Source organism: Ochotona princeps, chromosome 26 (genome assembly GCF_030435755.1).
Source record: "Ochotona princeps isolate mOchPri1 chromosome 26, mOchPri1.hap1, whole genome shotgun sequence".
Classification (NCBI taxonomy): Eukaryota; Metazoa; Chordata; class Mammalia; order Lagomorpha; family Ochotonidae; genus Ochotona; species Ochotona princeps.
Window position 1 is genome coordinate 2,721,789 of NC_080857.1, and position 12,787 is coordinate 2,734,575.

At 52.4% G+C, this 12,787-nt stretch overlaps 1 protein-coding gene across 3 annotated transcripts in view; it reads right to left on the reverse strand.

Moving 5' to 3' along the window:
* Positions 1-12,787, reverse strand: part of EML1 (EMAP like 1) — a 115,108-nt gene that overhangs the window by 17,924 nt on the left and 84,397 nt on the right. For 2 of the 3 annotated variants that reach the window (XM_058655323.1, XM_058655322.1), the window contains exons 4-7: positions 11,912-12,046; positions 5,318-5,346; positions 2,113-2,242; positions 386-535 (exon numbers count right to left, since the gene is read on the reverse strand). In XM_058655323.1, coding sequence (XP_058511306.1) covers positions 386-535; positions 2,113-2,242; positions 5,318-5,346; positions 11,912-12,046 — 444 coding nt within the window. Of the gene's footprint in view, positions 1-385; positions 536-2,112; positions 2,243-4,491; positions 4,549-5,317; positions 5,347-11,911; positions 12,047-12,787 lie in introns of all 3 variants that reach the window. The other variant, XM_058655324.1, reaches the window with a different exon arrangement.

Below are 12,787 nucleotides of genomic sequence, written 5' to 3' on the forward strand. Positions count from 1 at the left end.
GCATTTTTGTCTCTTCTCTCCGAATCCCTTGCCAAAAGCCGTAACCGAATGATGAGATTAGCAGACCCAGCCATAAACACAAGGCAAAACAGATTCCTTATAACAGAAAAATTAAAGACCCAAACTAGACGCCTTCAGCAGGTGACAAGTTAAGATGCCCTCCGAGGAGGCTTGTCTTGGCGCTGTCTCCTTAGGTCGTGAGGAGGGAGAACCAGAGAGGAGAGTGGTCCTACAGGGCAGGGAGCTGGCAGACAGCCCAGAGCACGTGAGGGAGGGCTTTTCCAACAATCCCACTTTTCTTTCCATCCTGTCCCAGCATGGACTTCCACGTGTTCATGGCTGCACCTGTGCCCTGGCCTGCTGGCATCCCAGTCCTGGGCCTTACCACTTCACGTCATCGTTGTGGCCAGCGTAGTGCCTCTGCAGCTGCTCCTCCACGTTGTACAGCACCACCACGGACGCGATGAAGTACACAGTCTCCCCCGTCGGCAGCAGGTAGAGGTTATTCCGACAGTCTCGACCTCGGTACCCATAGCTTGTGTGCATGTCAAGGTAACACTTTTCCTTTAAGAGCTAACAAGACATTAGCTTCATTCAACAGGCACAAGCAGTGAGAGGCCTAGGACCCTTGCCACGAATTTCATGAATTTAAACTACATTAAGTTGCCAATATTCAATGCCAAATACATCTGACCTCCCCAGCTCCGACCTCCTGGCTTGCACCTGTGCAGTCACGTTGGAAATGGCCACTTTTTAACTGATTTTGTGTTTTTGGAAAGACTGAAATTCAGGTAAGAAATGGCCACTGCTTTTCCCCGACCTTAAAAAGTCACCCAATTCTCTGACACTAATGTTTTCTGCTCAGAACACCGCCACGTGTTTGAAGGGCCCCTGGTCTCTCGCCCAGGAAGGAAGGATGGGCTGGTTTTCCTCACGATCACAGGTCTTTGGAATACCTCCTTTGCTAGGAGACAGTACTGGCTTCTACAGTCTGGCCACTCGGTTAAGTTAATCTTTTAAAGAGTGAGAGTGGCACAGGTATTTGGCCAACCCATTATTCCACTGAATGGGAATCCCGCGGTCAGGTTCCAGCTCTGTTCCCCACTCCGGCTTCCTGGTGCTGTGCACCCTGGGAGGCAGCCGGTGATGGTTCGAGTCCTTGGTTCCCTACCATCCTCGAAGGAGACCTGCATGAAGTTCCTGGCCCTCAGCTGCAGCCTGACCCATGTCAGCCCTGGCTGCTGCAGGTGTCTGAGTTAGCCAGTGGACAGGGCTCTGTCTGCCCGCCCGTTTCTGTCTCTCAGATCAGTTAGCAGTAAAATTTTTAAAAGGAGCAAAATAATTTGCTTCATAAATGTTTAAAGGACTGAAAAATTTTTTAAAGATTTATTTATTTTTATTGCAAAGTCAGATATACAGAGAGGAGGAGAAACAGAAAGGAAGATTTTCTGTCTGATGATTCACTCCCTAAATGACCACAACAGCCAGTGCTGTGCTGATCCGAAGCCAGGAGCCAGGAAACCATTCGAGGTCTCCCACGCAGGTGCAGGATGCCAAGGCTTTGGGCCATCCTCACCTGCTTTCCCAGGCCACAAGCAGGGAGCTGGATGGGAAGTGGGGCCACTGGGATTAGAACCGGCGCCCATATGGGATCCCGGTGCATGCAAGGCGAGGACTTTAGCCACTAGGCCACCGGACCAGGCCCGGGACTGAAGTTTTATGATTTTTTTTTTTAAATTTTTAACATTCAGGGGTTAGCATTGTGGCACAGTGGATTAACCTGGAATGTCTGTTTGAATCTTAGCCACTCCACTGCTGATCTAGCTCCCTGCTAAAGGGCCTGTGAAATCAACAGAGGATGGCTCAAGTGCTTGGGTCCTTGCCATCCATGTGAAAACCCCAGATGGAATTCTGTACTGCTGTCTTCCACGTGCCCAGTCCGGGCCGTTGTGGCCCTCTGGGGAGTGAGCCAGCAGGTGGAAGATTTCTCCTTCTCCCTCTCTTTCCATCCTTCCCTCTTTTTCTCTTACTCTATCACCTTGAAATAAAGAAACCACATCTTTAACATAACAGACCCTTGAAGCCGTCAGGCACTATGAGGCTGAAGGATACACCCACTCCAGCTTGAGTCTCTTGGCCGGCAGTTCCACTTTGGCTTCCAAACTGTAGGAGTCCACTTGCTCTTTGGGCATGTACATGGTCACCGGGCGTCCGCGAAGAAACATCTTTACGTATCCTTCTTCTAGAAAAAGCACAGAGAAGTCAGCAGGACACCTCAGTGGCTAGCACACCCTCTGTAATGAACAGATGCACACTCTCCCGGGAGAAAATAGCTAGCCTAAAGTCAGTTTGAAGCAAACTGTGGCCTCTTGTTTACCTCTGGCACCCTGCTGACTAGAGGGCACCCAGCGGAGAAGAGGCAGGAAGGCTTTAGATCCAGCAACTCCCTTCCAGGAGAGTCCGTGCTCACGCTTCCTGTGCTAGCAGGAGCAGGGAAATCTAGCACCCCAAAAAACTGCAACTAAGACAGGAAACCCACTTGAGTTTTTTTTTAATTGAATTCATCGCACACTTTCAGTAGCAAAATTCATATAATAGCTTTAATATTTAAGCTGACTTCTTATATCGCAATAAAAATACATATTTCTATCTTTTAAAATGAACAAGTTTTTCAAATGTAAAGCATGAAGTCAACACGCACTTGCAAGGATGTACGCAGACAGGAAAACGCTTGAGGGATGCCCAGGAACCGAGACTACCAGAACAAGACCCAAGAGAGAGAACCAGGCACCAACACTCTGCAAGAAACACTTCTTCAATGAAATGACTTCTGAGTGTTTCACAAACTATAAGGACAAAATACAGTAACATGGGGAACCTCCTAAACTTGAACAAAACCAGTGTGGGGCGCTAAGCCTAGAGGTCCCAGGATCTACCAGGGCAAAGAGAGCAGCTGGTGAGCTCCCGTGGGTCCCTTAAGCCTGGAGCTTGCTGAATTCCGAGGCTTCACTGCGGATCAAGGAGCTGGCCTGAACGGTATCTACACTGGGCACTGGGGAACAGGTGCATCCAGCCACCTGCTTGACAGAGAATTCACCGCAGGGGGGAAAGTAGCGAGGGACAGTTGTGAGATAAGCACAGCACTGTGTCATATCTACGAGTTAGTCCTCATTCCTAAGGATTCTCAAACAACGCCACATGCGGTTTTGCTCACACATCAAGAGGTCAGCCCGACGGTCTGTTACTGTGGCATGCACTCCAGCCCTGTGAGGCATGCACGTGACACACTCTTCACTCCGTACACGAGACAAGGCCACGCACACTCATCCCTGCACCTCTGGGCAGCCTCTGCTTCCTGCTAGTCTTCCTGCTACAATGTTTCTGGGGGCCGCCACTGTTCCCAGCTGCGCAGGGCTTGGTTCACCTGAGGGCCATCCTTGAGCCCTCCTATGGCTCCCCTGGTGCACCTACTCCAGTATGGTGGCCAAGACCCTCAGGGCCCCAGGTGGATTTCAGGGAGTCATTCCTCTACAGAAAATTCTTCCCCTCCCGCTGCCTCTCCCCTCTCCCAGCCCCCACTTCCCTGGCTCCGCAGGTCTAACTGCCCTGCTGGGCTCTAGCCTGACAGCCTCATCTCCCTCGCCCACCCTGAGGAGTAGCCCTCTGCAGCCACACTGTCTTAACCACCCCACATTGAGCCCTGTCCCTACACCTCTACTCGCACTGGTCCCTCCCCCGGCCCTGGCTGCTCAGACTGGGTGCCGGACATTGCAGAGGAGCTGTGTGGGCAGGTCACCACACTGTCTTAACCACCCCACATTGAGCCCTGTCCCTACACCTCTACTCGCACTGGTCCCTCCCCCGGCCCTGGCTGCTCAGACTGGGTGCCGGACATTGCAGAGGAGCTGTGTGGGCAGGTCAGCATCAAGGGAAGACGGCAGTGTGGCTTCAAGCTCACAGCACGCAGGCCAGGAACTCCGTCTAAGGAAGGCCATGTCCATAGCATCCACAGCGGGAGGATACAGCCAGCGAGCGGGGCGGCAGCACCACACAAGTACTTCACAGTTGGGTGCTGGTTATCACGGCACAGTTTTAAATTGAAAGTAAATTGTTCCACGATTTGGTTGAAAATAAAAAAGGACTGAATTTAGCCCTGGCACCTAAAATCTAAGCAACAGCACGGGAAAGTGGTGTCTTCTCAGGCATGTAATGGCAAGGACTGGGACCACAGCAGGCAGTGGGCGTCCAGGAGCAGAGGGCAGCTCTCTCAGGGGCTCACGGGGGTTAGGGATTCCCGTCACGGTTCAAGATCAACCGGCACCCATCAAAGCTCGTCTGCGCAGAAGCGGAGAAATGCTTTCATGAAACACAAGTGGCTGGCGTCACAAGAAACATTTCCACAGAGGAGGACCGAGACGGGGTTCTAGCGGCCCGCTGGGGGGTTGCTGCGCTTTGCTCAGCGAGCTGGGAGGCTCCTGACACGCGGCCTACCTTTGCAGTGTGTCACGCGCCGCTTCCCTTGGGGTTTCGGAGACAGAGACAGAAGGGCTAGATAAAGACACGGCAAGGACTGCGGCGTGGGTGTGGCTGGCCTGCCCAGGATGCCACCCTGGACTTGCCACCCCAGGCCAAGCCTGGACACGCTCCAGGGCCCCCAGGGCGCTCCTGACTGAGCCCACAGATGTGCGGTTCTTAACACTGGGCCTCAAGTCCAATTCCCTGAACGTGAGATGAACACAACAGCGCATGCTGACATGGCACTGCAACTCTTAAATTCTGATTCCATATTTAAGGAGGAAAAATGGAAAAACTAACATTTAAGTGAATTTGTGAAACGAATTCCACAGTTGCCCTGCCTTTTTTTTTTAATTTGCATTTTCAATGCACTTAAAAATACAACGAATGCAGTTAAACACAGCATCTTCCTTGCTCCGCTATAGGAAGGTGGCTGAACTACTCGCTAGTGGTTTAGGATGCTGTCGGCAGAGGAAGAAGAGCCAGTTTTAGAGGAAGTTAAGGAACTGGATGTATCAGAGAGTACCCCTTTAAGAGAAATGCATACGTTAGTGACACAAGTCCAAGTTAGGAGGGAGGAGTAACAAAAGCACGAGAAACCTCCCAGTCTAGAAAGCCCTGCTTTTCCCCGGTCTGCAGCGAGTTTTGGAAGGGGAAGGAAACGGCTGAGTTTCCTTGCGACTGCTTGGTGGGCACCTCCTTGCTGCCACCCAAGCCACCTGGCTCCATGTGCCACCAGCAGGGAGCCCTCCCCACACAGAGCTGGCCCCGGGGCCCCATCCGAGAACGCAGTTGGGCTTACCTGCACTGAACACAGGCTCCTTGGGTTTGCTGTGAAAATAAACCAGAAACAGCGGTTACAGCGTACCCTGGCCACAGTACTGCACGTCCTGCGTGCACCAAGGAAAGCAAGCCATGTGCTCAGGAGAGGAATGCTCCGACAAGTTATGGTAACAACTTACTCAACCTAGCACATTTCTGACAAGGCCTTGTGGGTGGGCTCCCTGCGTGCTCCACCCCTAGTGGCAGGCGGGAAGGAAGGGCGCAGGGGCCTCCATCCCCCCAGATACCCGGGGACAATGCTGTTGACCTTGGTGCCCCAGGTGCCACGCCAGGCACTCTGCAGCTAGGAAATCAAAGCCCCAGTGGCTTCAAGGCCATTCCTCGGGGCAAGCACCCCACCAGAAAATCTGCCATTTGGGGAGTGAATACACATAAAGTCTGAACATTGAAAATATCTGAAACTTGTCATAAGGTGCCCAACCCGGCCCTACTCAGCCACATTGCTTCCCCCTTCCTCCTGTTTTACAAAGAACTACACGTGTTTCTGAGCTACTCACTTAGTGGTCTCATATAAACAAAGAACATTTGCATTTACAGTTATTAAGATATAAATGACCGAGTACCGGAGCAGCAGCACATCACACTAACCCCCCACCTGCGTTGCTGGCATCCCATAAGGGCATTGGGCTGTGTCCCAGATGCGCCATTTCCCATCCAGCTTCCTGCTTCATGACCTTGGAAAGCAGCATAAGATGACCCATGGCCTGGGGAGATGAGGAAGAAGCTCCTGGCTCCTGGCTTTGGACCGGCTCTGCCTCGACCATGGCAGCCGTTTGGGGAGTGAACCAGCAGGTGGATCTTTATTTCTGTCTCTTCCTCTTTCCCTATAAACTATGATTTTCAAAGTAAATTAAATAAATCAAAAATAAAATAAAAGCAATTACCCTGTTCATTAAAAAGATGAATAGAGGTAAGAATACCATATGTTTGGCAAAAAAGATGCTTGCCTGAGGGCCCGGCACCGTGGCCTAGTGGCTAGAGTCCTTGCCTTGCATGCGCCCAGATCCCATATGGGCGCCGGTTCTAATCCCAGCGGCCCCACTTCCCATCCAGCTCCCTGCTTGTGGCCTGGGAAAGCAGGTGAGGATGGTCCAAAGCCTTGGGACCCTGCACCCACGTGGGAGATCAGGAGGAAGTTCCTGGCTCCTAGTTTTGGCCCAGCATAGCACCGGTCGTTGCACTCACTTGCAGAGTGAATCATAGGACTGAAGATCTTCCTCTCTGTCTCTCCTCCTCTCTGTATATCTAACTTTGCAATAAAAATAAATCTTAAAAAAAAAAAAAGATGCTTGGCTGAGATCACCTCATTTCTAGTGTAAACTATTTCCATCTGAGAGGCGGTGTTTAAACTATCTACCCATAGGTGGTGCTGTTTACTTAGTTCTTAAATGGCCACTTTTAAATACAAACTATCCCTTCATTCAAGAAATATTTACTCCGCAGTTGCTGTATACCAATGCCCCTGGAAAGTGATGGAGATACAAAGAATGAGAAATTACAAAGTGTGCACCCTGTCAGAGTTTCAGGGAGGGCGCAGGGAGCGGGGGATGATACAGGGAGGCAGGGGTGAGGTGTAAGAAAGCAGCTCTCTGGGATGAGAGGGACAGGGCACCTCAGGCTGAGTCTTGAAGGGTGCATAGGAGTTCATTCACATCAAGCCCCAGATTCCAGACACATCTGTCGCTGGGGAGAAGGGAGCCCTCCCCTTACTGAATGCCTCAGGATGACTCTGCTATGATTGTGGCTTTCTGTCTCTGTTTTGTTTACAAAAACATGCTCTTTAATATGCTATCTTCTCTCTTAGACTTGTATTTCTCTATTTAAGACCAACTTAGGCTATCTGCCCATTAGCTTGTGTTTTTCTCAATTGCTTGTTCTAATCCCTCACCCATTTCGCCACTGTGTCTTATTGCTGAGCCTTGTGAGCCTCGTGAGCCTCTGACACCTGCTGCTGGCAGAAGGAATCTTTCTACCTTCCTCCTGTTCCTCCCGCCATGCCTTCTACTGTGCTCTGTGCCTAGCAGGTGAGACGAACAGGGCTGTGGAAGTGAGGCAGGTCCCAGAAATGTCCTGAGTTTCTTGTTCCTGCTTTTTTTGAGTAGGGGGATTCTAATTTACCCCGAGCCGCTGGTACTGCAAGTTTAGGGAGAGGTGGATGATGAGACGCAGCTGCGATGGATGGTTACTGTGGGAGTGTGGTGGCTGAGACTGGGACGTGATTACACAGACCAGTGCAACGGGGGTCACAGTCATGTGGCAACCCAAGGCTCAGACTGACGGGCATGGCAGCCAGGCGGGGAGGTCGCAGTAGGCTCTGCTCCCTGGAGTACCTCCTTCTGTAACCAGAAGCTACAAAATCAGACGTGCTCTCGCTGGGGACAGGCACAGCGGCAGGCAGAGGCCCTGGACCGAGGCCTTGGATGCAGGCAGCCATACAGGCCCAGACCTCCAGGAGCCCAGGGCCACAGTCGGGGAAGGCTAGGGCTCTAGAAGGGGCAGGCACTCAAAGCTCAGCCTCTGGCACCCTGACTGGCACAAGGGTCAGAGCTGGGCACTTCAAAAAGTTTGTGGGAAAATGAGATTAAAAGCTAAATTTCTTTCAGTGGGAAAACATTTGGGCATTTCTGCAGGTTACAGCAAAGCCCCCCTAAAGCCATCGGAAAGGTTGTTTGTGCTAACAGACCAGCCCATCACAAGTAAGAGTGTCTCCTTTACAGAACTGGGGTAGCCTGGGCTACCCCAATAGACTGTGAGGCGGGCAGGGGTGGTGCTGAGGGCAGAGCACAGAATGGCCGTTAAGAACTGAAACATCCCACCAGCCCAGCAACAGCTAACACAAACTGTGCTGTTAATGAGCCACGTCTTTGTCCAACACCAAATAGTTCTTTTTCTTTTTTTTTTTTTTTAATACAAAAAGATCCTTTAAAGGACTAGTATGGTGGCTATATCACACAAAGCAATCCTTGCAAGATTGTTGCCGACCCCATATTTAAATAAGTACTTCATGATGATACAAATCACTAGGATTGTTAATATTCATTTACAACCAATAACAACAAAAGTACAAAATGACACTGCTTCCTGTTGCTTGGTGCTCTGTGGGAGTTTTCTCCACACGCTGGTGCACTTTGCTTCTTGTGGGCAAGGGTGGATCCTTGTGCCTTTGTGCAGGAGCCAGCAGCTTCACCCACGTTGGGGACTGGGGTGCCCTGGGGAGCCGTGACCCACAGCTGGCACCATGAAAGTGCTGCCGTGGAGGGACGACCTGCTGCCTTTGCACACCAGGGCCCATCTGGAGGCGGCCCAGTGCCGTGATGCCAGTGTGCACTGCTCGCATGCTGAGGAGCCTCCCAAGGGAAAGAAAGGATTCCTCTCGTAGCAGAGGCAGGCTGGGAAGCAGTGCGGCCTGCGGGCCAGCTCCCTGCTGCTGTCTTCAGCCTCGTGAGGTTTATAATGGGTTCAATCATCCCCAAGGATGCCTGGGAGATTTGTTCCAAGACAGCCACAAATGTCTGCGACCACAACGTGAGGTCCTTTACATCCCAAGGCACACACACACACCACACACACACACTCCATATACCCTAAGTCACCTCCAGGGGTGAGCACGTGGGTTAAGCTGTTACCTGTGTCCCATAACAGAGTTTTTGGAATCAATCCAGACTGGCCCAGCCCTGGCTATTATGGGCTTTGGGGAAGTACAACAGTGAATGGAATATTTCTCCCTCTGCCTTTCAAATACATAAGTAAAATTCAAGAATAAACAACTATGCAAATCGTCTGTGGGCTACAGTGTCCAGCACGCTGTGACTGCCATGAAAACAGTTGTGATGCTGCATGATTTGAGGGATTCTGATGAGAAAAGAGTGGGCACTTTGCCAGCATACCAGCACAGAGGGCTCTCTTCTGCAGATAGCTTTGCCTGTGGGCGTGGAAGCCGCAGGGATGAAGGAATGATGGTAGTTTATTTCCCTAAGTGTTGCCAGGACTGGGGCACTCCAAGAACCGCGACTCAGGTGGACCTAACTCAGCGTGCGTCAGACCAGCAAACATGCCAGCGACTGCAGGTGTCACGGGACATCCTCACTCTGAGGAAAATGAAGCTCAGAGCTCAGCAAGCTCATAAAGGATTTTCCTGTGCTCTGCACAGTCTCTGTGCCGAGCATCACTGCGATGTCCATGCCGCACTTGCCCAGCACCGTGCTCATGCCTTCTGGCAGCTGAGCTGGCAACTTCCAGGGAACCAGCTAAAACCAGCCTGTTGCACAGAGGGAAAAGCCAAGGCTTGGAGACTGGAAGTCAGGACTGCGGACAAGCCAGATCCTCCCAGCACTCCTCTCTCTGCAGTCCAGCCATGCAGAGCTGAACACCCCCAGCTCCTGATGAAGACGCATGGGAACAGCGAATGCCAGCCAGCCAGTGACCCGGGAAATCCACCGAACACAGGCGACATGTAATAGAAGGAGCCCGACGGAGAGGGGCCCCTCCAACGCTTCTCCCTCACGTGCAGGTGCCTGAAACATGTTAGCGCTCCCACAGGAAGGAGGAAAGAATAGAGGGTCCAGCCTGTGCCGGCACCAGCAACGACCTTGGCTCTGACTGTGGCTGCTTGCTGGTGACCGCTGCTAGAGGGGTCAGCACCAGCACTTCCCCCTTATAAAGGCAGCCACGTTCCATGGGAACCCCAGGAGCAGGACGCCCCCCCCCCCCCAGGTTCCAAGGAGACCAAGGATTTACTCTCAAATGGAAAGACTTAGTGGCCTGCATTATTTTTAGAAAATGATTAGTGGATTTCCCCAGCCCCTCTTCCATATCAAAGCTCCCTACCACGGCATTTTTCACAAAGCCCCTGTAAACATCTTTGATGAAGTCTTTACCCAGCACATTATTCAAGCCGTGAGATTGAAGAGATAATGCAGAACTGGAGTACACACAATGCGGATTCTTTCTGGAAATTCTTAATAAAAATCAGATGTGCAGAGGAGGAGCCGTGGGTTGAAGAGCTGCCAAGATCCAGACACTTCAGGTCAACTTCCAAGCTCGCCCTGAATTCGGGGAAGCCCAGCGCTGTGGGCCCTGTGGCACCCCCCACACACACTGCACAGGGGCACACATACACTTTGCTGCCACTGTAACCGCCTTGCCTGATTTCCAAGGCATTATCACCCAATTAGCCTAATCTTCTGATAAGAAGCACCCACTGCTGAAATGAGGAGACGGGAACCCACAACCAAGGCTTTGGAAGTGCTAATTGACTGAGAGCTTGACCTGCTCTGGGGAGGACAGCAGCCAGACCACGTCCACAAAAGGCATATTTTAGGAATAAAATGGAAAAAAGGAATCCAGACTTCCTTTACATAGCTGAGGGGCAGGATTTAGGGACCTGGAATCGCCACAATGTGTTGGGGGTGTCTTGTGACTAAGCCTCCCCCCGCCCCGCTCCACCAGCACTGGGGTAGGAGCAGGTTGGAGAAACGTGCCATGTTTCAGGCTAGAATAAAGCACCCTGCTGGGTAAAGACACAGAGAAACGCACCTGAGTAATACACTCTTCAACCTGCAACAGGCTACTGAAGCCCTGGCAGGGAGCTCTCCCATGAAGCTTTTGTAAAACGTGACTCTTGGTGGAAGGTCAGAAGTTAGAGTTAGTGTGAGAGGAGCACTGGCAAAACCCAGCACCTGCAGCAGCACAAGAGCCTCTGCAGCAGCACAAGAGCCTCATCCCACCCAGGGCAGGCCCCTGCACCGCGTCACCCTGGGGGAAGGCTCCTAGCCAACAGCCTGGGGTGGGCAGGCTAGGCTATTCCCACCCAGGAGAGAGTGGAGGGGAAGAACTGGACCCACCCGCTGCCAGCCCCACGTTCCGAGCCCTCTCTGGCCGTGCTGCCTGGCCTGGCAGGTGTCTGCTCTCCCTGACACCATGTCACCGCGCTCACCCCAGAGTGAGTGAGTGGGCATCCTTTCACACTCTGTCTGCAGAGGTGCCGTACTCCATTAGATCCTCACTGACCGCAGCTCGTGCGTCCCACACCTGGACTTCTCCTCGTGTGGAGACAAGAACCCAGCTCACCCCCTCCACTCACCAGAGCCACAGGCATTTATGTCAACCCCGTGTCAATGAACCTTCTAGAACAATTCAACACGAGGAGTTAGAGTACACCACAGAACCAGCGAGGACGCTTCACATTAGGGACGTTAGCTCGGCATTAAAAAGTCCTCAATGAATCATAAAATGACAAGTCAGGAAATACTACTGACGGGTGGAATGAAGTCCTCTAGAACCCACTTTACCATGGCGTGGTGCTCCCTCGGGTTCCCCTCAGGGAAGCCCAGCAGGACCTCGGGAGGGGGGCGGCCGGCAGCATGCGGGCTCCTAGGAGCTGCCTTCCTACATGTCGGGGATGCATCTGGGCCCAGAGGCTTGGGCAGCCGCCCTGGCCATGGGCGGAGCGGCCGGGGTGCCACGCGGTGCTGCCGGCTGGCCCGCAGGGAGGGCTCCATCTCCGGAAACCAGGCGCCTGCGCAGCGGACACCGCGGCCGGAGGTGCCCTTACCTTTCGCTGTTTTTCTTGCCGCTGGAGGAGCTGCTGGTGGAACCCGTGCGATTCCGGTTGCCTCTGGAATCCCCGTAGCTCTCCCGCCGGCCGCCCGGAGACACGCGCTCGGAGGAGCTAGTCCTCTTGATGGTGCTGAAAGTGGGAGGCAGACCACAAGGCAATGTTTAATGCCACTTCAACTCTGCTGGCACGCGCATGCCCAGGACACCACATGTGCTCATGGAGTTTAAAGACTCTAAAGTCCTAGCTACTGGGCAGGCATCGAGGTACCATGGCTAGTCACCTGTTGGGACCCCTGAATCCTGGCTCAGAGTTCCTGGCTCCTCCACTTCTTTTATTTATTTGTTTGTTTGTTTGTTTATTTAAATTAATTGGAAAGGCAGATTTATAGAGAGAGACACAGAGAAAGACCTTTCATTCACTGGCACACTCCCCAAACGGCCACAAAGGCCAGAGCTGAGTCTATCCATTGCCAGGATGGCTCTTCCCGTCTAATCCAGCTCCTCATTAATGCGTATCTTGGGAGGCAACCGGGCATGGCTCAAGCGACTGGGGCCCCTGCCCTGAGACAGCCCTGGGTACAGTGGGCATTTGGGGAGGGAACCAGCAGATGGAAGAAATCTGCCTGTTTCTCTGCCATTCAAATAGAATAAAATTAATCTATTTATTTAAAAACCCTCATTGGAAAAAAGAAAGATGACCTGAGTACAGGAAGCAGTCTCTGTAGGAACCTTGCCTCTTCCCTCTGCAGGGCACGGGCTGGGGGAATGTGACCCCACCCTTGAGCAGGTGTGGGACAGCCCAGAGATGCTCCATCAGATCGGTGGCCATGCTGCAGGCGTCTCTGCAGGCAGAGTTCAGTGGAGCGCCTGC